Source organism: Thrips palmi, unplaced genomic scaffold (genome assembly GCF_012932325.1).
Source record: "Thrips palmi isolate BJ-2018 unplaced genomic scaffold, TpBJ-2018v1 HiC_scaffold_1, whole genome shotgun sequence".
In the NCBI taxonomy this organism is placed as follows: domain Eukaryota; kingdom Metazoa; phylum Arthropoda; class Insecta; order Thysanoptera; family Thripidae; genus Thrips; species Thrips palmi.
In genome coordinates this window covers 7,518,675-7,542,421 of record NW_023144620.1, presented here as the reverse complement: position 1 = coordinate 7,542,421, position 23,747 = coordinate 7,518,675, and the positions used below count along the sequence as shown (strand labels likewise).

Here is a 23,747-nt window from a genome sequence, read left to right as displayed (position 1 = left end):
GATGTGCGTACCAGAGAAAACTCCACCCATTTCCGTAAATCGTGTGAGACTCAAACCGACGGCGCTTTGGTGGGGCAGTCGTCCTGCACTTCGGGTTCCAACAGGCTTTCACCCAACAGGGTTTTGGTTTTGAATGTCAACTTCCTCACGCTCAGCTAATTCTCAACTGTTTCGGAGGACGGTTTCATTTTCAAAAGCAATTAGAATGTGAGTGAGTCTGTGAAGGGGGCAATTAAATAGAACAGTTCACTTCAGAAAGTGCATCATTATTTACAGATAAATAGATTAGAAAATGAGGATAAACCATTATTAACAATAATGAAAGAGGCACAGAACTAAACTAGCACTATTAAATCTAATATTTATCTACAAGAATTGGCTGATAAGTGCTTCTTAAAATTGATTACACTAAATTTGAAAATACACAAGGTTGACTAAGATTGAAATTTTGAGTTCACCTTTACACAAATAGGGCTTGAATGGTAAGAGATATGTTGAATGAAACATGCTTGTTGGTACAGGTTTACCATGAATGCAAATTTTAAAAGTACCCCTATTACAGAGTAAGCTATCAAGCCCACTTTGCATGAATAACAAGGGACTGACTCAAAAGTTAGAAACAATTAAAAGATAAAACCTTGCAAGACAATAAACAGACATCACAAAGCTTTCTGCCATATCCTAAGTAGGAACTACAGACCAACATACACAATATTTATCAACCTAGAACATTGAAACAGGTTGTGACAGAGTGACCCCCCAAAATAATTCCAATACCTACAAAAGCAAAAAAGTATGAGACATCTATAATAAACAAGCCCCAGTGAATAAATTGATCTATGTATTTTGGGTCTCACAAAGGGGTAGGGGAGAAGCCGCTACTCAAATAATGCAGATTATTGCATAAAAAAATAGCGCATCTTGTAAGATAAACTCTGTCTTTATTCAAGAGACAGATCAACAATAGGTTTAGGATGTAATAAAATAAAATAGAAATTCCACTAGACATGTACAAATTATAAACACTAACTTACAGTTTCTTACAGTTGATAATCCCCCAAGAGGCAATAAAAATACACTCATCTCTCTGAGGGATTTATTAAGTACAGACAACTTAGCATTTGGCAGTAGCATCCAAAATCAGTAACCTTTGCAATCAGAAAATTATGCAACCCAATTCCATCTGCTTTTCTCTTTATTGCATGCAATTGCTTCACTGACAATCCTAATTATTCGCCTGCCCAATCATACTTCTCAACAAAAACAGCAATTCATAAAATCTTTATAATTCACATTGGACTCAAGTACTGTGCCATCATGAAAGATTAAATAATGATAACATTTTCAATTAGTGAGCATGACGAGTACATCAAACCACTTTTTTAAAGATTCTGAGTGATTCTTGATACTAAGTTCTAATTGGATATGATGAGGGTAAAGGAGTTCATTAATAGACAAGTACAACATTGTTGGAGCGAACCCCTCCAGGCCTTAATGGTCCTTACGTCATAAGCAGGACACAATACATTGCCCTGGAACATGAAAACCTTACATTGTAATGAGGATTTCGTTGATAGGAGGTTCGATGTGATGGGATTTTATATAAACACATACTCAAGAAATATCATTACCAAGACTGTACATGATCAAAAATTATTATCAGGGACTGCAGAAAAAAGTCAAAACCAAGCCAAAGCATATCAGTAAAAAACACTCTTATTCCATCCCGGAAGAAAAAAAAATTGTTCCTGTGAAAACTATTGAATGTCACACATAACTTGAATAAGTTTCAATCATAAATCAAACAATTTGAATCAAAACACTTCAGCAATGTCATAAAAGTAAACAGAACAGCTTGACAGACTTTTTGCCCTATTTCAAAAACACTCAACTGAGGAACTACAGGAGACATTTACCACCAAACCTAAAATAATATTTTCAGAGATTTTGAGGCCTTACTCCTTTTAAAAAATAAAAATAATGCCCTGCCCCATTTGAGCAATTCCATCAAAGCAGAGCACTGAGTTTTGGGCTCTCCAACCCAAGGCAATAGGGGCGACCGGCCGGGAACCTAAAACTCAGTGCTCTGCTTTGAATCCGTCAATTATTGCACAAACTTTGTTTTTGTTTCGATCCAACACGACAGTAACTCAAAATGCAGCACCAGTAGTATATGCTAGTAAAACACACACATTTGACACCTCACTTATCACTTTTGAATCACATTCACTCCTAACAAGGCAATTAAGTATAATTTACACAATACTTTTAAGAATAGTCTTATAAAATAATTTAGATTACAAGAAATTCAGCATCTATATTTGAACATATTTGAAATCATAGCAAAGAAGAAAAAAAACTAGGGTCATGAATAGCTTTTATTTTTATCAGAGGAATTTAAAAAGACATCTTTACTACATTATTTGGACATACACATATGAGACAGTTCAGTGGGGCAGCCAATATCATTTATGAATAAAGGTTACCAAATGATTTCCATAACCAAGGCAATCTATGCAGCAGTTAAAGAGACTAGCAGAAGCAGCAGAAAAGGCAGTCAAGACTAAAAAGTCCAGAGACGGCAGTACTTCAGACACTCAACACACAGGCCTTAGAAGTCACAATGGCCTTTGAGTGAATATTCACAAGACGCAGAAGGAACAAGTGTGAGCAAGAAAACCATTTACATAAATTTTGGAAAATGACTAACACAGAATAGCACAATGGAAAAATTCTATTAAAATATCTAGTTATTTAGTTGCAGACACAGCTGTTTTTAGCATTGTCTTGACATTGTTAATGCTTGTTTGAATGGAAACTGGAGAGGAGTTCATTGTTGGACTGCTTGGCTCTACAACATCAACATCCATCTGGAAAAGAGGAGACAGTTTCAATATGGCATAGCATTGGAGCAAGGAACAAAATCAATCAAGTAATAGTTCTAACCTTGTCATCTTTGGTTTCACTTTCAATTATTGGCCCATTCTCAGATTCGAATTCCTTCATAACAGCATCTAGATTGAATCGGCGTCGATGATTCGTGAAGAAATTCCGCAAATGGGCCTCTGTTTTAGTTCCAATCATTTCAGATATAGCCTGAAAATCTTTGCCATACTTCCGCATTCCTAAAAAGTAATTTTTATTCATTTTTTAAAATTTTTATTTTTTTAAATATTTATTACCAAAGAAGGGTGAAAAGTTATCAAATGTACCTTGAACAGCTAGCAGCATTTCATCATTGGTCCACCGAGCATTAATTCTATTTGTAGAATCTGATGGACGAAGATCATCAATACCATTTGATGTACGAGCCCGCATTGCACTTATTGCTTGTTTGTTATTTTGCACCTACCACAAAAATTGAACAGTTACCATTTCATAACTATGTAACACATTGATACTAACTTTGTCTACCAACCTGTCTTTTCAATGAAACAATCTCCCTATCCATTGTCCTCAGCATTTGCTCACCCTGTCCGGCAGGTCCACTAGCCATAGCCGTGAGATCATCATGATTAATGAACATGCCACGAGGTGGCTTACGTTTGTGACGAAGCAAGACATGAAACTGTCTATCGCGGGGCTTTGCAGGACCCATTGTCGGTCTGACGCTTCCAGTTCGCCTGAATGGGTAAGAAAGAACAAAGAAGTTAAAAATCACGTCCCACACCTTTTTAGAGCAGGGACTAGTATGAAACTTACGTCCAGTGGGCGTGACATGTGGCGCACATGACTCCTTTAGGGGTACTGTGAGTTTGGGAGCAGGTGACGTTACAATTAGAACAGGATCCCTTTCCCCCAGATTCGCTGTCCTTTTTCTACAACAAAATTAAGAGCATCAAATAAAATTAGAACTGGATTCTGCGTATCCTTTAACATTTTGACAAGATTTACTTTACTTAGGCTGAAGTTAAATAAGTGCACCATGCACATAAGAGATTATTGAAAGTTTGAGATAATTCTGAAAAGCAATGAAAAATATCTGCCGCAAAAAGTGAAGAGAGAGTATTGAAAGAGACTACAAATATAAAAAAATAAATTTACACAATAATAATTATTATTACTATCACAGACCAATAAAAGAACTTTTTAAACATGTAGGCTCAAAGTATTTTGCCGCAGATGGAAAGTACATCTCTCTCTTTGAACTCACCATTCTCTACTATCCTTACTTTATGGCTAAGTTATAGAAAACAGTGAGACAGATTGATTGGCTTGCTCCAAGAATTTTACTGCAGCAGCATGCAAGTGCTGGGGTCCAGGAATAAGAAATAGTTAGTGTGTGTGTGTCAAAGGAATTCAATTAGATGGGTGGAAGAACATTCACATTATTTTGCTGTCATTTAAAAACAGAAGGGGCACAACTCTGAACTTGGGCACAAGAACCTAGAAAAAGAATCTCTAATAGAGCAAAATCTGAAATAGAGGGATACATATTTCAGAAATCAGGAACACATTGGCGAATTCAGCACAAAACAGGATATCTCCATTGAAAAAATTATGAACATATACATATGAATAAAAAGAACTGCAAGCAAATTACAGAGAGAAAACAGCAGTGGATAGTCTTTAATTTGGATAAGATAGTCTGATCAAGGAAGTAAGAAAGCATAAGCAGCATAAGAACAAGTGTACCAGCTCTACAATGGTGTTGTCAGCTAATTTTAAGCAAACCTCTCTGAGAAGCAATCATAAAAAATACATAAAGCTAGAAATGTTAAAAATTAATTAGTTGAAGCCCTAATTCCCTTTTGCCAAATTAGGACTCCACATGGAAAGCAATCAGACAGTAACCAAACATACCATGCTCCCAGCTTCTTCCGTTTGGGTTGTTCTTGGCGGTGAACCACTCTTACGGCGAATGCCGCGATGGATTGTCCATTTCTGGGGCGCAAAACAACCCAACATATAAACATATAACACACACATAGCAAATTTGATTACCTTCTATCGAAGACAATGCTGTCAATTGTCTAATCACAGCAGTTACATGTCCAAAAGAAAACGAGGGAAAAAAAAACAAAAAAACCATGAACTACCTCACTGACAACCACTAACACCTTAGAAAATGCAAAAAACACATAAATACTTATGACTACGTCTTAAGTTACAAGTAGAGGAGGTACAAGTGTTGAGGCAGATGAGGCTAACTACAACCCAGTTCCCAAGTTAAAATGCACAAATTACCCACTGCGAAACTTGTCAAACCAATATAAAAACAATAACATTTCCAAAAAGCACTGCTCAAATAGATACACGTAAATAAATGTGTAAAGGCTGAATACATACCTTATCTTCAGAGTCAGAATCAGTGTTGGACCCAACCTCAGAGCCAACCTCACTGCCATCCTCACGGTGAGAAGCCATTTTACGAGCTTGACGGTCCATTAGACTGATGCGAGTGCGGGTTTTCTTCCATGAGTAATAGTATTTAACTAAACTTGCAATTGATTTATCCGGCAGCTATAAATTACAATTGAGATTAGTATAGTATGAGGTGTAAACAAGATAAGGATCATAAACTTTCAACAGTTAACTTTATTACCATCTGTCGAATGCGGTGAAAGCTTTTCCCATGGAACTGAAAAGCTTGCTCAAAAAGAACCTTATCCTCAACAGTCCATTCATCAGGGAAAGGTGTGAAGTTTGAGAGGTCGAGAATAGCACGTTCTAAATCATGTTTGTGCCAAAATAGCATGCCCAAAGCTTGCTCACCATTATAACCATATCTCTCTTTGGTAAGAGAAATATAATCATCCACTAAAAAATACCAATCATGTAGAAAATTAAAAAAATATTTCATGTTAAATTTAACAAAAATATTTAAAATGCACTTACATTTACTATCGGGTATGTCTAGTGTGGGGGACCAGACAAGGAGGGCTCTATCTTGCAAAGCTGACAACTCTGCTTTCCGATCTATCCAAAAGAGAAGTGCAAGAAACATTTAGAGGAATAGAGAAAGCAAAGTTAAAGTTGTCATGTAGAAGAGAAAACATAAAGCACACATTGAACCCACCTTGAATAGGAACTAGATCTGGCACAATAGCTTGGTAATCTCGTCCAACTCTAATACGTTCATCTGCAGTGGACAATAAATCTCACAGTGAAGACGAGGTGAAGGCACATTCCATATTCAAATTTCTTGAAGGCCTACTATAGCTCAATAGTACTTAAACAAGTAATAACAATAAATTATAGAAATATAAATCAAATTTAAGGAAAAAAAAAAAAATTTTTAATTATTGAAGCCCTTGCATTTATGACAATATTACAGTAATCGTCAAGTCAAGAGACACTCTCATAAAATGTTTAAGTGAAATATAAAATTACCAGATTTAACACGAAAATACTGTTAAAAAATTAATGAAGCAACCATGGTGAGTCAATTTGGTAACTGAACCCAGACAGATACAACAATCATAACCTTATAAGCTTCATTTATTCAGTAATTTTGAATCCGTTGAGCAATATGTTAATTGCAGGGGAAGATAAATGGACAATTGAAGTGACGCTCAGACCTACTCGCATAATTTACAAAGGAATAATACATACCAGCTTCCTCTTCAATGCTGGAGCCCTCTGATGCATGACCATTGGGACTTGGGCCGCGAGATCTTTTTCCATTTCGAACATTATCCGGGTTCCTTTCAGCCAAAACCATTTTCAATCTAAAACTTCAAACTATCGAAAACGGAGTTTTTGAGTCTATTTTGTTCAACAGGAAAGAAAGAACGGTTATTGTACTGCCGATAAGACACCCTGGCTTCCGAAGTCCAAACTAAGATTAAAGCTTCGTAGCACCGTAGTTTGGAGAAGCGGCGCACCCGATTTAGGAAGTGGTTCTGAAAGATCAAGAAAGCTGTGTCTCAAGCGCGCAGCAAAAAAAAATTCACTGCAATTTTCAATGCCTGCAAAAAAACAAAATCATGCGCGATAAAAACTTGACCAAGTCCATTTTCAAAGCTAGCAGCACTTAGTGCCCTATACTAACAGACACAACATTTAGAAGCCTTTTAAAATTTGACGATTTTGGCCGTACTCAAATGTACGGTGCTACGAACATCCCAACCACTTTGGCCGGGGTCTTGAATGTAACTTATTTTCTGTGCTGCCAGCGGGCATTGTGCCCTTCTCTAATCAAATGATTATGATTAATTTTATTTGAAATTTGACCTACACGCTTTAAATTAGGAGAAAGGTGCAAGAATGTGATTGAATTATCGTGGCTACAGATTACAGAAACCGCCACGAGAGCGCGTTGCAATCAGTCTGTCGCGAAACGCCGAGGAGTGCACACCACTCTAGGTACGGGTTGATCCTGTATGCTAAGTGCTTTTCTGATTCAAATTTATGTCCGAATACAATGAAAGAGAGGAAAACGCTTAAGAAATTTGACTTAGCTTTATTTCTCCGCATAATGGCACTCTCTACGCTGGTTGACATACTTTATTGTATGAGCTGAAATATAAACCATAGGCTTAAGTTAGGCCCGTATTCGCGCGTTGATATCAGGTTCGTCCAATCTGTTCGAAATTATTTACATTTTCGTTCTCCATGCCGAACTTCAATAAACCCCAGTTTGGTGATGGTATTCAAAAAAGAGCGAATAGCACGTTTCAACCTATAAGAATACTTGTTGGAATCAATCATCAGCAGTATTTGCTTGCTTGAAAATCTCCTATTACACCCCATGCCCTTGCCAGGCAATGTAAAGGAAAACAAGATCCAGTTGTTTATTTTCTACATTATCCCACCAGAACTATGTCACATTGCACTGGCAGATGACGTCTGCTATGTTCCATCCTGTGTGGCTTTTCTTCGTCACTGTACTCCAGTGCTGCTCTTACTTGACCGATGTTATGATAGCCCATAATAACCTATTTGATTAACTATTCTAGCAAAATCTGTTCTTAAACTCTGGTTTTGTCAAATTGCAGCCAGTTCATGATGTTGTATTTAAGTCACTATCTGCCTCATACTCAAGTTGTATGCAGCTATAAGATATTTTGTAGTCAATGTAAAATGGCATTTATTTAGAGTTAAATCAAATTTTTCAGTTATTTTCTCTCCTTGTAAATAATTTATTTTGTGTTTGTCTTTTTTCATTATTTGAACAATTTTCCTGCGGTTTGTTCTAAATATGTCTCTTATTTTCAGGTTTGATAATGTGGAGAATAAAACAAATTGTGAGGTAAAGGCGGCAGTACAGTTAAGCCGCCTTCTGTTCTTCCGTCCACAAGAGACTGGCTCAACATCAAAATGCGGGTGGTAGCTTTAGTTAGTGGGGGCAAGGATAGCTGTTACAACATGGTGCAGTGTGTAGCAGCTGGACATGACATTGTAGCCCTTGCCAATTTGAATCCAACATCTAAAGGTTTTAATCCCATTGTTTTGAAAATTGTAAATCAGTTAAAGCATATTTGTTTCACCTCATATCATCATTGTTTGAATTTCAGATGAGCTGGATAGCTATATGTATCAGACTGTAGGTCACATGGGAGTTGAACTTTATGCAGAAGCTATGGGCCTACCGCTCTTCCGCCAAGCCACTGAAGGGCGTGCAATCATCCAAGATCGAGATTACTGTCCAACTCCTGAGGATGAAGTAGAAGACCTTTACAAATTACTTGTTAAAGTGAAGGTAGAATTGTGCTAAATGTTTGAAGGTCTTGTTTGAATTCACATACATTTTTACATATGTTGTGGTACTTTACAGAATGAAGTTGACATAGAGGCTGTTGCAGTTGGTGCTATTTTCTCTGACTATCAAAGAATAAGGGTTGAAAATGTGTAAGCCAAATTTGTGTCCCAAATTATTTTTGCTTGATGGCATCTTCGCAGCAATGTCAAGTTAACAATTAAATTGACAACTGTTTTCAGGTGTGTCCGCCTAGGACTTGTTTCACTTGCCTATTTATGGAGAAGAGATCAAGGAGAACTTCTCCAGGAAATGATTGACTGCCATATTAATGCCATTATTATCAAGGTAGCAGCTATGGGATTGGAACCAGCCAAACATTTAGGCATGAAAATTGAGGATATGAAACCTCACCTTGTCAAAATGGTCAGCTTTTCGCATTTCATTATGAGTTGGTATGTCAACAGTGCTTCAGTTGTTAAACCCTTGACTTTGTTGGTTATTTCAGAAAGAGAAATATGGATTGAATATTTGTGGCGAAGGTGGTGAATATGAGACTTTCACTCTCGACTGCCCTTTATTTACTAAATCGATTGTAATGTAAGTGTTTTCATTCCCTGTCTGTCAAACATTGCTAACCATGTTTTGTGAATTGACCCCTTTGTTTTATTCAGTGATGAATTTGAAATGGTGCTTCCTTCAGAAAACAGTGTTGCTGCTGTTGGTTACTTAAACTTCAAGCAGTTTCATTTGGAAAACAAAGATGTAAGTTCTCAATTTTTGTACCTGCACGAGTTTGGATTATGCAGTAACTACATCACAATGACTCAATTTCAGCCAATACTAGAAAAATGGAGTCAACAAGAGCGAATTGCACAGTTCCCAGTCAAGACCTGGCTTGATCTTCTTCAAGATCTTCAAGAACCAGACCGTAGTGTTGGTGCAGGCGAGGAGGACGAGGAGGAGCCTGAGAACTCCACAACAGACTCTTGTGAAGCTGCTGCTGCTTTACTTCGAACTGAGGTTGGCCATTGTGCCCATGAGGTGAGCTCATATTTCCACTGTTAGGAATTGCTTGTATAATTTGATTGTAAGTGATTGGAGTAAAGAATTTTATTATTTGTCAGCAGATGGTAAACAACAAAGCTTCGGGTGACGCTCATGCTAACACAACACCAGGTCATTCAAGTGCTGTTACCCCCACTCTTGAGCACTCTCTGCTGACTGATTTAACTGAGATAGTTGTAGCAACTGACAAAGCTGCAGCACGTTGCAATGATGCTGGATGGTATTGGCTTGGTAGTATTGTTGGCCAAGGAGATGAAGCACAAGGGGAAGCAACGTATCAGGCACTTGTTAAGTTAAAGGGTATGGCTTCTAACATTTTCTGCGTGATTCTTCAAGCAAAATGTCATGATTTTATTTTTTGAATTTACATTTCAGAATTATTGGCTAGTGAGTCATTATCTTTGCACAATGTTGTTGCTGTTTCTCTATATATTCGTGACATGGAAAATTATGCTGTGATAAACCTACAGTACAAGAAGGTTTTTAACTTCATTAATCCACCAATCAGGGTCTGTGTTCAAGCACCACTTGCTCAGCAATGTCCAATTGTGATGGAAGCTGTTGCTTTCAAGTATGTACTTCCTCAAAGCAATGTTTTATTTAATGCCTTTGAAGGGTTGCATTATTCCTTAAAATGTTTCTTTTATAGGCCGCAATCTATTGATAGTTCACAAGATTCTTCCTCAGAAGAAATGCGTGTAAATAGAGTCCATACCATGCATGTGCAAGGGGTTTCTCACTGGGCACCTGCCAATATTGGACCCTATAGCCAAGCAGTGAGGGTATGTTTCTTATTCTGTACTCATTTGACCCCTCTTGTAAATTCTCTTCCTTTTTAATTATTGTAATTTACAGGTTGGAGACTTGGTCTATGTTGCTGGCCAAATTGCACTTGTGCCTGGCACTATGCAGATGGTAGAAGGTGGAGTGCGCAAACAATGCCGTCTGGCTCTTCGCCATGTGGCCCGTATTGTTCGGGCTATGGACCCCAATACCCAGCTCAGAGACGTAGTGCAGGTCAATATTGAATGAATATTATATTGGTCTTATGTGTACCTCGTGTTCTTTTTTTTAAAAAAGTGGTTACAATTTATAACAAAAACCTCCCTCCCCTTCCCCTCTGTTTTTATAGGGAGTTTGCTATGTTACTCACCCCTCCTACATTCCTGAGGCCCGCCGAGAATGGGAAAAAAGGACCAATAATGCAATTGTAGACTATGTGGTTGTGCCACAACTGCCACGGGGTGCATTGCTTGAATGGCAAGTTTGGGCACACATTGGAAACAGTAGATTTGAATGTAAGTTCTTCCAACAATGTTTCTTTTTGTTTTTGTTCAGGTTTTTTTTTGTCTTCCTGAGCTTTTTGAAAATATTTAATCAGAGTTATAATTATGCTTGCACAGTGTTCTGTACTGGGTATTTAAAAAAATAGATACTAATTGATAAAATGTGTTTTTGTGTCTTCTTTCAGATGAAGAAACAGGTTGTTGCATTGGAGTACACAGAGTGTCCCTACGAAGGCGATGGAACTATGAAAACACTGTATCTGTTGTGGTCTGCTATGTGTCAACAGGTGAGTCAATTAAATCCTTTGAGATTTACTGCAACTTAGGATTTCTTCCAACTCAATTCTAAAAATTTAGATTTTTACAAGATTTTTGCTTAAAAGCCTGAAATTAATTTAGAAGGATTCTAGATTTAAGTTATGCTCTTGCTTCAGGTTCATCCAATTGCAGCCAAAGTACTACAATTAATGCCAACACTGTAGAGACTGAAGAAACTGAGTCTGGACATTGTGCATCTTTGCCAGTAATAAGTGCACCTGAACTTGGAGAGGTATTCCGTTACACCTTGAGCAAATTACATAAAGGCGTTGATCCAGGTACAACTTGTGCTGTTAGAGTTCTCCATGTCTCTGGAAGCAAAGCTCCACCACCTACAGAAGTTCGAAAGGCATTAGAGGAATTTCCGAACGTAGTGACAACTCTGGTACCTGTATGTCGACTCACAGAATCGCGTACTGTGTTGTCAATTTGTGCTGTGCGACATCAGTGAAGGGAAAAACCAGAGAGAAAGAGAGAATGTGTGCGTGTGTGTGTGTGTGTGCGCGTGTCTTTTGTAAATAGCTATTTTGGGATTTTTGCTTTAAGAATGTATTGTGATTCTTGAAGTCATGACACTGTTGTTGTTTTATATAAATTTACATATTTACTTGTTTGAGTCAAGTTTCACTCTACTGTTGGGTGTCTTATGAATTTACCTTTATATTTGTTAATGTGTTTGTCAGCAGTCAATCATGTTTTATCAAGATTTTGCAGTTAAAAGTGGTATCATGGTTTGGAGTCATTGTTGAAGTCATTGATGCAGTTATTGTGATATGACAGTACTTATGTAAGACTTGTAAGGAAACTAAACCTCTTAAATCAGAACATTAAATGTAATAAATGAATTATTTCATGTGATGAAACTTCAATGAGCAGAAAATGTAAAAGTTTGTTGTACTGGTAGTGCCCCCAATTGTGTGCAGTGAGCTTCCTTTTTATGTGTTTGGCTTGAGTACTCTGATTTGTTTTAAAGATACTTTTAATTTGATCCCTCAATCAATTCGTACACCTTATTTAGTTGTTCTCAAACTACTTGCTTTGCTTTGAAAAAGACCATGAGTGAAGGTGAACTAATTCGAATAGAACAATCGTTTTGCTCATAGACAACATCCTTATTTAGATAATTGGGCTTATATTACATATTTCATTGATTTCTTTTTGCAGAAAAAAAGCCCTCAAAAGGTGTTTGTTGGCAAGAAGGATTAACAATTGTCACTTTGTATTTCTTCCTTTAATTATCAAGGAGAGAGATGACTGCACCAGCTTTTTGTTTTAAGCTAGACCTACAACTATGGTTCTAATTGCTCTCTTTGTATGATAGCTTCTGTATATCTTGCAGACAAATACATTTTGTCTAAATTATTTTCATCTTGTTGGTGTTAGTTTTTTTTTGTCTTCATTTTGTCACATGTACTAATTATGAACATAGAAGATAATGACTTGGAGGTAGGTCATCAGGGCATGAACGCATTATTGGAATTCAAATAATGCAAGGATCCACATGATAACCACTTCTAATATGCCTTATTGCTGACCTACCTCCACAATGTCTGTTGAAGACTGATTTTTGTCCCTCAGTTCTATGACAAATTTGGAAATATAGTCTATTTTAACATGTCTTTGGAATTTCTTAAGTTCAACCAGGTTTCTTTCTTTTTAGTCTTCAAATGGAAGTGTAGGTATTGTGACATTCATCTGAGGGCAGCATCTACTGAGGAAGGGTAAGACAGACTGCTCTAAGGGAGATATTTGTAAAAATAATTACAGTTAGGCCAGCCAGTGAGGAATATTCAAACTTTTGCAACGATTTGGCAGTGGCTCTGAAAGGAGGTAGTCTTGTAGGGGCAGGAGTCAGGCATGTAGTGCTATCCCCAAAGTTTGCTTTACGGAAAGCCCCTGTTTCTCTTAATTTCATCATTTATATCTGATGGATTTATGAATTTAAACTTCTCAAAATTATTTGTGAAATTGAAGTCACCATCAACTAATCTTCCTTTTCTTCACTTAACTCATTATTAACTCTAGTATGTGAGATAAGAGAGACACTTTGTACAAGCAGTTCATCCGTTTTTGAACATTCGTCCAAAACAGTTCAATTTGTGAAAATTTGGTAACAGTATGTAATTTGATGTCCACTTAAGACTCTGCATTTAATAAGCCATATAAAATGAGCTTCAGTTTCCATTCGCACATGTCAAGGATAAGTTTTCTGAGCACTGGCAGAAGCCAATAATAACATCTCATTGATGGATTAGATTCAAATTCTATTCAAAGGAAAATAAAATATTTCTTCAGGGGTGTTATTCCTTTAGGTCAACAAGTTTCTCAAAATCCCTATTCTGTTCATTACAAAGTACATAAATTTCCACCCAAGCATTTCTTCAGAAAGATGTTATGAGACTATGACCTTCACTTTTATTTCTGTTACAAGATGTATGCAAATTTTTTTAAGAACAATATACTTTTATTTATTTACATAGTTTTCTTTATTTGAGCAACATACCTAAAACAACCAAAATATACATACAATTTGTTCTCATTGACTGCTCTTACTTACAAAACTTCAGTCCTACAAATTTTATCTAATAATAAACTGAAGATAAAAGAATTGCTATCAATATCATTAAAACACTCAAATAACACATAAGGAAATAGTCAGAGGAAAAAAAGATGTGTAAGAAATGAGAATAATTAAGATGATTTCACAGTCACAACTAGATTGTTGTGTTCTTGACAGTCATCAAAGATATAAAACTTTGCCCCTGCAGCCATTTCTAATAAGTTGAAGTCAGAGGGGCTTGCCTTGGAAAATCCATGGTGTACACCATCAATGTCTAACTCACAATTGTGAGCGTTTGGGTAAGTATGTAATGATGCAACAAAACAAGGTGTACTCGTGTCTTCTTCAATATCACACTGCAGATCACCAGAATTACTAACTGACAAAGAGTTCACAGAATTGATCAAGTCTGGCATCTCATCAGGGGTATTGGTGGGCAGACAGTTATTGTCATCAACATCAGAATCATCAATAGTTATGACAGGAATCTGAGTCTCCGTTATCTCCACCACGGAGTCATCCAAGGATGACACTTTCAGAGCCTCAAAAAGAATTTCAACTTCATCAGAAATGCATGGCTCTTCACTATTATTTACTGTTGATGACACATCTGACTTAACTTCATCAGAGTCTCCTAATAAACATAAGTCCGATTTATCGATTACATCGTTAACAAAATGATTGTCAGCTCCATTACCACTCAAGTTCCTTGATACACATTCCTCAGATGATCTCATCTCAACTGCCTCTGCCTCTTCAGAAACTGCAACATGCTCACTCAATATTGAGAGTGATGGTGCAGGTTCAGATTTTTCAACAACTTCATCGATTGTAGGCAGCTTGTCTAGTGTTCCAGCGTGATCAGAGCAGGATTCACTAGATGCCCTCATCACACCAAAAACCTCACAGAACTCCTCAGATTTGGCCTCATTATCACAAGTGTCACTTTGCGGACACTCTTCAGCCAATCCGAACTCAGTTGCATCTGCCTCCTTAGATGCTTCTAAACGCTCACTGAAGTCCGACATTAATGATTCAACAAGTATACTTGATGCACATTCGTTGTTAATAGACAGCTTGTCAAGTGTTTCAGCTTCTTTGATGTAGGCTCCACTTAAGGCCCCTGTCCCATCATCAACCTCACACACTGTCAATGATTCTTCAAATTTCACTTCCTCATCCCGAATGTCTCTTGGCGGATATTCCTCCGATCCAATTTCAACAGATTCTGCCAAGTGCTCACTCAAGTTTAAAATTAACGAGACAGCTGAGTCACTAGGTGCAAGTTCTTCAGCATTTCCAATAATTTTATCGTTAGCAGACAGGTTTTCCAGTGTTTCAGCTTCTTCAGTGAAGGCATCACTTACTGACCCTAATCCATTGCCGGACTCACAGGCCATCAATGACTCTCCAGATTTGACTTCATTATCACAATGGCTCCTTAGAAGAACTACATCAGGTATTCCAATCTCAACTATCTGTGCCACATCAGCTGCAGCTGACTGCTCCCCTTTTCCTTGCGAGTCTACGCATTCATTTACTACACTTCCATTAGGATGAAGATGAGGGGTCACATTCAAGTCCAAATCTTGATGTTCATCAACCTGGGTTTCAATGTCATCGAGATGAGTTGTCAGTTTAATTGTTTTGCTGAAATCACAAAATATTGAGTATTAGAATAGGCCTGGTTTGGATTGAAAGTTGTGTTATATTAATGACCAGGTCCAATAATAGATTTGCAATTATTCTGAAGCAGTTAATTGGTCTCAACTTTGTGCAGAAACGTGTAAAAGAATTTGGGGTTTGGAAAGTGATTTCAAATCCAAATACAATTGTCAGATGTCTCAGTAGACAAACAAAATTTATTGATGAATTATTGACCCAGTCATATATAAAAACACATAAATTCATAATATAAAATAAACGTGATTACCCTCTGGACACTTGTAGAGTAGACAAGTGAGCACGAATTATTTCAGGATCATACCCACAGCACACAGCAATGTCTAAATTCAAATTGACTCCATTTCCATATAATGAAACCAAGTATGGCTCTTCTTTGGTGAGGAGCTCAATGGTAAACTTGCAATCACAGCTATCAACCAAAGTCTCCAATTTTGATTTGGCAGTATCACATGACCAGGAGATATCTTTTGGTTTGGGCAGAGCACAGTGGTAGGCTAGTGGTGGTAGCTCCAGCAATTTCTCAGGGAGCTTCCTTAAAGCATGAGATTCAGACTCATTTCCATAGTCAACAAAGCGCACTTTATAAGATGGTGGTGTCGCACTAACAACCATAGCTCTATACCAAACTCCATCTTCATCAAATAAGGCGGCACATGTATCTCCTTCGCACCAATCTTGAGAGGTGTCAAAACCATCCGCTTGGAGCAGTTCCTGTGCAATGTGCTCCAATTTCTCAGCATCCGAGTCAAGGTGCACATAAAACTCATCAGGGGAGGTCAAATAAACAATATTGCATCCCACCCCAACACCATCCATCAAACAGTCTTCTTCCTTGGCAATGACATCAACATCCACTGGGATGTCACTCCACAGGAGAGGCAGTTTCTCAGATATACCATCAAGATTAACAACAAACGAGTCTTCATCTAAAGACTTTGAGATTATCGTCAATTGCAGCTTCTCCTTCTGATCGAAGATCCTCACCAATGCCTCGGAAGCATTTGGGGACCACGCCTTTGACGCTGGCCTGTCAAACCGACATCGAATAGCAAATCCAGGAAAGATCTCCAAATGCTTAGGCAGATTCCTGACACTTGCTGAATCTGATGGATAGTCCTCTGTGTTTCCATAATCGAGGAAGAAAACTTTGTTGGTTGCAGTGACAAGAGCTCTGTACCAAGCATCTTCAAAGATCGCCATTATCAAACTTCCAGGAGTTGCTGGTCCCTCAAGAGGTGGCATGTTTCCAGAAGCCAATTGCAGCTGTTTCTGCACGTTTTCGAGATCGGAAGCTTCGGACTGAAGGTTCACATAAAATACGTCCGGTTCATCGAAAAAGGCAAAAGTGGCCTCATGTGATGATCCAACTGCCATCTCACGCTTCTTCATATGAATAGGAACTGGGACTGAGTCTTCAATGGTGTCATTTGCACTAACAGCATCACTCCACAGGTCAGGCAGCCTCTCCGATATGCCATCAAGATAAATAACCAATGCGTCTTCATCTAAAGACTTCGAGATAATCTTCAATTGCAGCTTCTCCTCCTGATCAAAGATCCTCACCAATTCCTCGGAAGCATTTTGGGACCACACCTTTGATGCCGGCCTGTCAAACCGACATTGAATAGCAAATCCTGGCCAGCTCTCCAAATGCTTAGGCAATTTCCTGACACTTGCTGAATCTGATGGATAGTCCTCTGTGTTTCCATAATCGAGGAAGAAAACTTTGTTGGTTGCAGTGACAAGGCCTCTGTACCAGGCATCTTCAAAGATTGCCATAATCAAACTTCCAGGGATTGCAGGGCCCTCTAGTGGTGGCATCATTTCAGCAGCTGCCTGAAGTTCAGACTGCAAACTTTCAAGGTCTGAAGATTCAGACTCCAGATGAACAAAGAATTTGTCAGGCTCTTCAAGGTAGGCAAAAATAGCCTGATGAGAAGAGCCTACAGGCATCTCACGCTTCTCAACATGGACTGGAATTGGCACCGAATCTTGATTGGTGTCATCTACACCAACTGTATCACTCCAAAGGTCATGCAGTCCCTCAGATATACCATCAAGATTAACAACAAACGAGTCTTCATCCAAAGACTTCGAGATAATCTTCAATTGCAGCTTCTCTTCCTGATCAAAGATCCTCACCAATTCCTCGGAAGCATTTTGGGACCACACCTTTGATGCCGGCCTGTCAAACCGACATTGAATAGCAAATCCTGGCCAGCTCTCCAAATGCTTAGGCAATTTCCTGACACTTGCTGAATCTGATGGATAGTCCTCTGTGTTTCCATAATCGAGGAAGAAAACTTTGTTGGTTGCAGTGACAAGGCCTCTGTACCAGGCATCTTCAAAGATTGCCATAATCAAACTTCCAGGGATTGCAGGGCCCTCTAGTGGTGGCATCATTTCAGCAGCTGCCTGAAGTTCAGACTGCAAACTTTCAAGGTCTGAAGATTCAGACTCCAGATGAACAAAGAATTTGTCAGGCTCTTCAAGGTAGGCAAAAATAGCCTGATGAGAAGAGCCTACAGGCATCTCACGCTTCTCAACATGGACTGGAATTGGCACCGAATCTTGATTGGTGTCATCTACACCAACTGTATCACTCCAAAGGTCATGCAGTCCCTCAGATATACCATCAAGATTAACAACAAACGAGTCTTCATCCAAAGACTTCGAGATAATCTTCAATTGCAGCTTCTCTTCCTGATCAAAGATCCTCACCAATTCCTCGGAAGCATTTTGGGACCACACCTTTGATGCCGGCCTGTCAAACCGACATTGAATAGCAAATCCTGGCCAGCTCTCCAAATGCTTAGGCAATTTCCTGACACTTGCTGAATCTGATGGATAGTCCTCTGTGTTTCCATAATCGAGGAAGAAAACTTTGGTGGTTGCAGTGACAAGGCCTCTGTACCAGGCATCTTCAAAGATCGCCATAATCAAACTTCCAGGGATTGCAGGGCCCTCTAGTGGTGGCATCATTTCAGCAGCTGCCTGAAGTTCAGACTGCAAACTTTCAAGGTCTGAAGATTCAGACTCCAGATGAACAAAGAATTTGTCAGGCTCTTCAAGGTAGGCAAAAATAGCCTGATGAGAAGAGCCTACAGGCATCTCACGCTTCTTTCCTTTGATGTGAGGAATTGTCTGATGGTCCTGAAAATTAGATGAATTTTTTCAGATTACATAACTCAGATTAACTCAAAAACTCCAAGATTGAAGAGTTTCTTAAAGAAGTACAAGTTCACGATATAAAAACATTATTACTAGAAACTTACCTCTTGAAGGGAAGATTTGGCTAGTTTGTCAACAATTAACTGGTCTGCCACATCCTGACCATTGCTATTACAACTGACTATGAAGCCTTTTGAGGAACGCTCCTTGAAGGAGCACTTCAAATTTCCATGAAACAAATTGAGAATATCTGAAGAATTTGACCAAGAGTTTCCAATCGGCTTCACCCCAAAGAGCTGGCATTGAATGGCAAGGGGTGGTAAAGCTGCATGCTGCAGCTCAAGACCGAAAATACAGGATGGAGCCACTAGGCACCTGTTGCCATAATCCAGGAACTGTACTCCTGTAAAGACAACACAGATCTTATAACTGGAGAGTATTAAAACTCTTTTAATGTTGTCATTAACACAGACTCCAGCTGATGATACTAGGCTTCTGCTAAATTATGCTGTTAATTAACAATACAGGTTAAAGTGAAACACTTACCAAACTTGGAATCTTTCTTGACTACAATTTCAGCTCTGTAAAATGCACCATCCGTGTAACGGGCAACAACAACATGACCAATAGATGGAGTAGCCACAGGCTCTTTACTCTTATAGTCCTCCTGCAGTGCTGTCATCATCTTCTTAAATTCAGCTTCAAAAGATTTTTGCATGATGTAAAAGTTGTCAGGCGATTTGAACCATGTGACCTAAAAATATGACAGCAAAATCAGAAGAAGTTTAAAAACACCAATGAAGTAAATCAAAGGGTGAGGTGTTATGAACTTACAGTGACATCGGCCGAATCACCTTCTGAAATGCTCAGCTGCGGAAGACTAAAGACAATACTGCTGGGTGAGAGCAAATCAGTCAGTGCTGCGCCATATTGCTCATTGATTGTTAGGGAATCATTTGAGTCCTGTAACAAATTTTGTAAAAAATTAAATAGTCTGAAAGAGAGGATTAACTCACAAGAATTGTGCATAGGCATACTTACTCTCAAGATAACATGATAAAGATGGTCTCTGAAGTCAAGAATTTCAGCCTCAAGGCTCTGATAGTCTAACAAATCATTGAACTTTTTGATTAAGCTGTCTTGCGTGCACTCAGAAACACCTTTCAAACTACAATGAAATGCTTGAGCTGGGAGGGCAAGGAATTCATCAGGAATTTCCTTCAGATCTTCAAAGTTTACCTGCAACAGAGCACACACTCAAGATTAGAAATACTATCAAATTGTACAGCTTTAAGATCATTAAATGTACATACCACTTCATTGTTCCCATAGTCAACAAAGTGAACAAGGGCACCATCCTTGCGGACTTCCTTAATTTCAGCCCTATAAAAGCTCTCATCCTCTTTATACCTGGCCACACATGCTGTGCCAACAACTACAAGCGAGCGGCCCAATGTACTGCCTCCTATAAAATAATATTTTGAGAATACTGAACAAAAACAAAGAGTCAGTGAAGAGATGAAGTCTTACCAGTAGAAAACAACTTTTCAATTTGTTCTGACAACATTTCAAACTTGGAATCAGTTGGACGAAGCTGGACATTAAAATCAGTAGGACCATTGGAGAAAACAATGACAACAGGCTTGATATCACCAGTAGCAATGGTTGAATACTTGATGGAGGGATGCTGAGGAGCATCATTCCACTTCCTTGAGGCCTGGAAAAACAGTAATTAAAGATACAAGTCTGAGTAAATAAATTCCTGAACGAAATGGGTTTGTAGAAAACCTGTACCTGAGATTCAGTTTCATAAGCTCCATTATCTCTGTCACAATGGCCGATTGCGCTATGTTTCTCCCTACGTTTCTCCCCAATCCCCCAAGCCGCTGGGTCCTTCTTAGGGCATTGTGTGCTGAGGTCTTGATCAATAGGCCTAGCGTTCCTAGTTCTGTCTCGATCTTGATAGTGATTAACAGGCTTGGCAGTCGTTTCCCTAGAACGATAGCTCTCTTTTGACAGAACAACCTCTCTTTCTCCTGGCCCTGATATTGCTACCTTAACAGACGCTGGAGGGGCACTGCAAATAGAGAAAATGAAGGTGAAAAGGTAAGTTAACAGAATAACAGTGTATGAGTAAATAACATTAGTATTTCTGCTCTTTGGCGCAGGAGACACTTACATAGCATGCCCATTGATTTGGTGCATTGGGGCCTTCAGTGAAGTAGTTATATCAGTGCCATTTTCATCCAAGAGCTTCACCCAAAGACATGGGACATCCTCATTCAGATCAAGTACATGTAAAGTGAAGGTTTTCTCAAGCACGAGTTCTTCAAACCTAGAAATTAAACAGAAAGTCATTAATTTTGTGAACTGAGAGCTAAGTAACAAAATCTGTAACAGATGGTTACAGTAGTGATTGTTGAGTACCTTTGAACTAACTGATGATCAGCTTTGACATCAAAGCCAGTCAGCCGACAAGGTATTGCTTGAGCACGGAGAGGATTCACAATTGACTCATTTGCTGCCCGTAAATCAGCTATTGTCACCTTCTCCTCATTGCCATAGTCCACATACATGACCTTCACAAAGTTGAAAATGGTACACTTTGAAAAAAAGAAAACAAGACAAAGCAGGGAATTAATATGATAGATTACTTACAGTTAGATCCTCAATGCTAGCATTGAGTATCATCGCTCGGTACCACTGCCCATCAGCGGGGAACAACGCACAACAGGGTGCGCCTGGTACAATGTCTTCGGCTTTCATAAGAGCTGCAGGACCATTACAGTAGCTGTCCACCTCTGCCATTTTATCTTCAAGATCCTTCTGATGTGCAGCAAGTTGTACATAAAAGTTGTTCAAGGATTTCACATATGCCACAACTACTTCAACTTTCCCACCAGGAGTTGGAAAATGTATGTTCCGGAAAGTCAACTTTGGTTTCCTTCTTAAAAGCTGAAAAAGAAAACAATTGGATAAGGGCCTTGATAGGAAACAAAACAACCCGAGGACATTTACTCAGGTTTAACATATCAACTAAGTAACTGGCAATGAAGAAAGGGATTTCACTTACCTCTGTATTCACAAGCTGAGTAACATTAGTTTCATCAATGAAGAGGTCACAGAGCTGCTTTGTACTTAAATCCTGAGAGGCAGCGACTTTAAGAACAACATTATGCTCATTAATAAGATCAGAGAGAATTTCAAACATCTCATCAGAGACATCAGCTTGGTTCCAGCTAGCAAGTGCAAAAGGCAACGCCATCACCTGAACACAAAATTTAAACTCAGTTAAACCAGATAAAACAGCAACATTGTGAAAAGGTCTATGGAAAGCTCTATACCTGATGATGGGAATAGTCTGAGGGTATTTCGAACACATCAGATGGCGGAACAGTGTCACTGTTGCCATAGTCCACAAAGTAGACATTGACTTTGTCTGTAACACCAGTAATGACTCCCCGATAAAGTTGATCATCTTCAGTGTACTTCGCAACACAAATCCGCCCAGGGATATATGGAGGGGTTAATTGAACCAATTTGGTGACAGCAGGGTCATTCAATGCTGCTGAAAGGGCCTCCAGTTGTGGCTGGTCTTTCGATAATTGGCAGTAGATTGTTGACGAGCTCTTGTCACAATAAGACACAAACGCTGTGTGTTCAGTGTTCGGTTGGAGCGTCGGATACGTCGGGAAACGGCTTGCTGTGCTTTCCTTCATGTCCACAGCAGGGAGACGATGCGGAATGGACGACACGGCAGGTGGCTGGGGAGGGATGACTGATGGCAAAGGTAACACAGGCCTCTGCAGCACCGGACCCACCGGGCCCAACGGAAAAGGGTAGGCAGGCGCGGTAGCGGTAGGGAGGGCGCCGAGGCCAAGACAGCCGAGGCCCTGAGGCACTGCCACTGCCAGCGACCGCCACACCATCACCTCAAAGTTCTCGGCAGGCACTAGGGACGCCAGCCCTAACCGCATCAGGTACTCCCCGAAATCCTGGCCACCTTCCACGTACAGATTCAACAGGTTGATCTGGCCGACGGACTGCACCTGGACACCTTTCAGTTCACTGTACATGATGGCAGATTTGATGAAGTTGAGGGCGGGTGGGTCCCAGGAGCCCACCACCCTCGAGAGGAGGTAACATGAAGCCTGAGGAGCCAGCTTGAGCAGCGCGTCATAAGGATCAACGGTCCTCAGGTCGCAAATGGCGACGCGCTCCCTGTTGCCGTAGTCAATGAAAAAGCAGAGCACCATGCCGGCGCTCCAGTCCACATGCGTGATGCGGGCTCGGTAGTAGCCACCATCATTGTAGCGGGCGCAACACAGTAGGTCGGGGACAAGGGCGTGGGGGTCCGGCACGCCGATCCCCTTCTCGAAGTCTTGAAACTTCTGTTGAATGATCCTCTCCACATTCTGGGCACTATTCTTGTCCTTGTGGCCCCACAATTTCAGGAAATTACCATCCATTTCAATGTTTGTCACAAAGAAATCAAAACTGCCCGCCATGGTTAGGATGGCTTGGCCCGCACACTAAAAGCACTCGCACACGCACTATCACAGTTATTACAGGGTAACAGTACGGATAAAGATGTCAGTCTTCGTCAAGAAACTAAAAAATCACGTTGAGGCTCAGTCAAAAGTCACGAACATGACAGACAAAACCGAACTGAGCCGGTGGAAATGATGAGCTCGGAGCAAAGCTGGGAGGAGGGATCCGTAACGAAAGCGAGATCGAGACACAGGTTAGCCAAACCCCAAAAGCAGTTTCGAGAGTTTTTTGGCGAGGGACCTGCACGCTTTTCTTGAAAAGAAAATGCGCTTTTCTGAGCGCAACTCCTTAAAATTACATCCTGCCGTGCGCTGACAGAACCACTTAATAATTATTTTGTTGAAACTATAATTATGTTTTGGACGTAAAAGTTGCATGGGAGGGAAGACCCAAACACGCTCTGCCGACAAACCGGCCGAGGCACGTTGTGAGGCGCGCTGCTATTGGCCGGCCGGGAGGCTTCTCG

General features: G+C 39.6%; 3 protein-coding genes across 7 annotated transcripts; 1 reads left to right on the top strand and 2 right to left on the bottom strand.

The window, feature by feature from the left end:
* Positions 1–250: 250 nt before the first annotated feature.
* LOC117642082 (REST corepressor 3-like) lies at positions 251–6,822 on the bottom strand. Of its 2 annotated transcripts, XM_034379903.1 has the most exons (11): positions 6,556–6,664; positions 6,020–6,082; positions 5,839–5,919; positions 5,546–5,760; positions 5,290–5,463; positions 4,804–4,884; positions 3,703–3,818; positions 3,419–3,623; positions 3,213–3,348; positions 2,947–3,125; positions 251–2,870 (listed from the first exon to the last, which is right to left on the bottom strand). In XM_034379903.1, the coding sequence occupies exons 1-11, from the start codon at positions 6,662–6,664 to the stop codon at positions 2,751–2,753; spliced, it is 1,479 nt and encodes a 492-aa protein (XP_034235794.1). In that variant the 3' UTR covers positions 251–2,750. The 2 variants fall into 2 exon arrangements, with proteins under 2 accessions (XP_034235794.1, XP_034235804.1); XM_034379913.1 differs by lacking the exon at positions 4,804–4,884 and having other exon boundaries at positions 6,556–6,822.
* Positions 6,823–7,152: 330 nt separating this feature from the next.
* On the top strand, positions 7,153–12,685 carry LOC117642067 (diphthine--ammonia ligase). 3 transcript variants are annotated; one of them, XM_034379890.1, is made up of 15 exons: positions 7,153–7,308; positions 8,161–8,377; positions 8,460–8,644; positions 8,720–8,793; positions 8,884–9,067; positions 9,150–9,241; positions 9,316–9,406; positions 9,479–9,685; positions 9,772–10,009; positions 10,085–10,280; positions 10,359–10,491; positions 10,565–10,726; positions 10,842–11,007; positions 11,181–11,282; positions 11,430–12,685. In XM_034379890.1, exons 2-15 carry the CDS (start codon positions 8,263–8,265, stop codon positions 11,762–11,764), a joined length of 2,280 nt encoding a protein of 759 aa, XP_034235781.1. In that variant the 5' UTR covers positions 7,153–7,308; positions 8,161–8,262; the 3' UTR covers positions 11,765–12,685. The 3 variants fall into 3 exon arrangements, with proteins under 3 accessions (XP_034235781.1, XP_034235766.1, XP_034235772.1); XM_034379875.1 differs by having other exon boundaries at positions 9,769–10,009; XM_034379881.1 differs by lacking the exon at positions 7,153–7,308 and adding an exon at positions 7,315–7,515 and having other exon boundaries at positions 9,769–10,009.
* Positions 12,686–13,434: 749 nt separating this feature from the next.
* Positions 13,435–23,455, bottom strand: LOC117642051 (maternal protein tudor-like). 2 transcript variants are annotated; one of them, XM_034379867.1, is made up of 15 exons: positions 22,075–23,455; positions 21,804–21,998; positions 21,389–21,685; positions 21,158–21,309; positions 20,910–21,065; positions 20,525–20,807; positions 20,261–20,447; positions 20,044–20,195; positions 19,772–19,969; positions 19,565–19,693; positions 19,277–19,484; positions 18,835–19,133; positions 18,671–18,712; positions 15,807–18,091; positions 13,435–15,523 (listed from the first exon to the last, which is right to left on the bottom strand). In XM_034379867.1, exons 1-15 carry the CDS (start codon positions 23,236–23,238, stop codon positions 14,005–14,007), a joined length of 7,266 nt encoding a protein of 2,421 aa, XP_034235758.1. In that variant the 5' UTR covers positions 23,239–23,455; the 3' UTR covers positions 13,435–14,004. The 2 variants fall into 2 exon arrangements, with proteins under 2 accessions (XP_034235758.1, XP_034235754.1); XM_034379863.1 differs by having other exon boundaries at positions 15,807–18,712; positions 22,075–23,454.
* Positions 23,456–23,747: the final 292 nt, after the last annotated feature.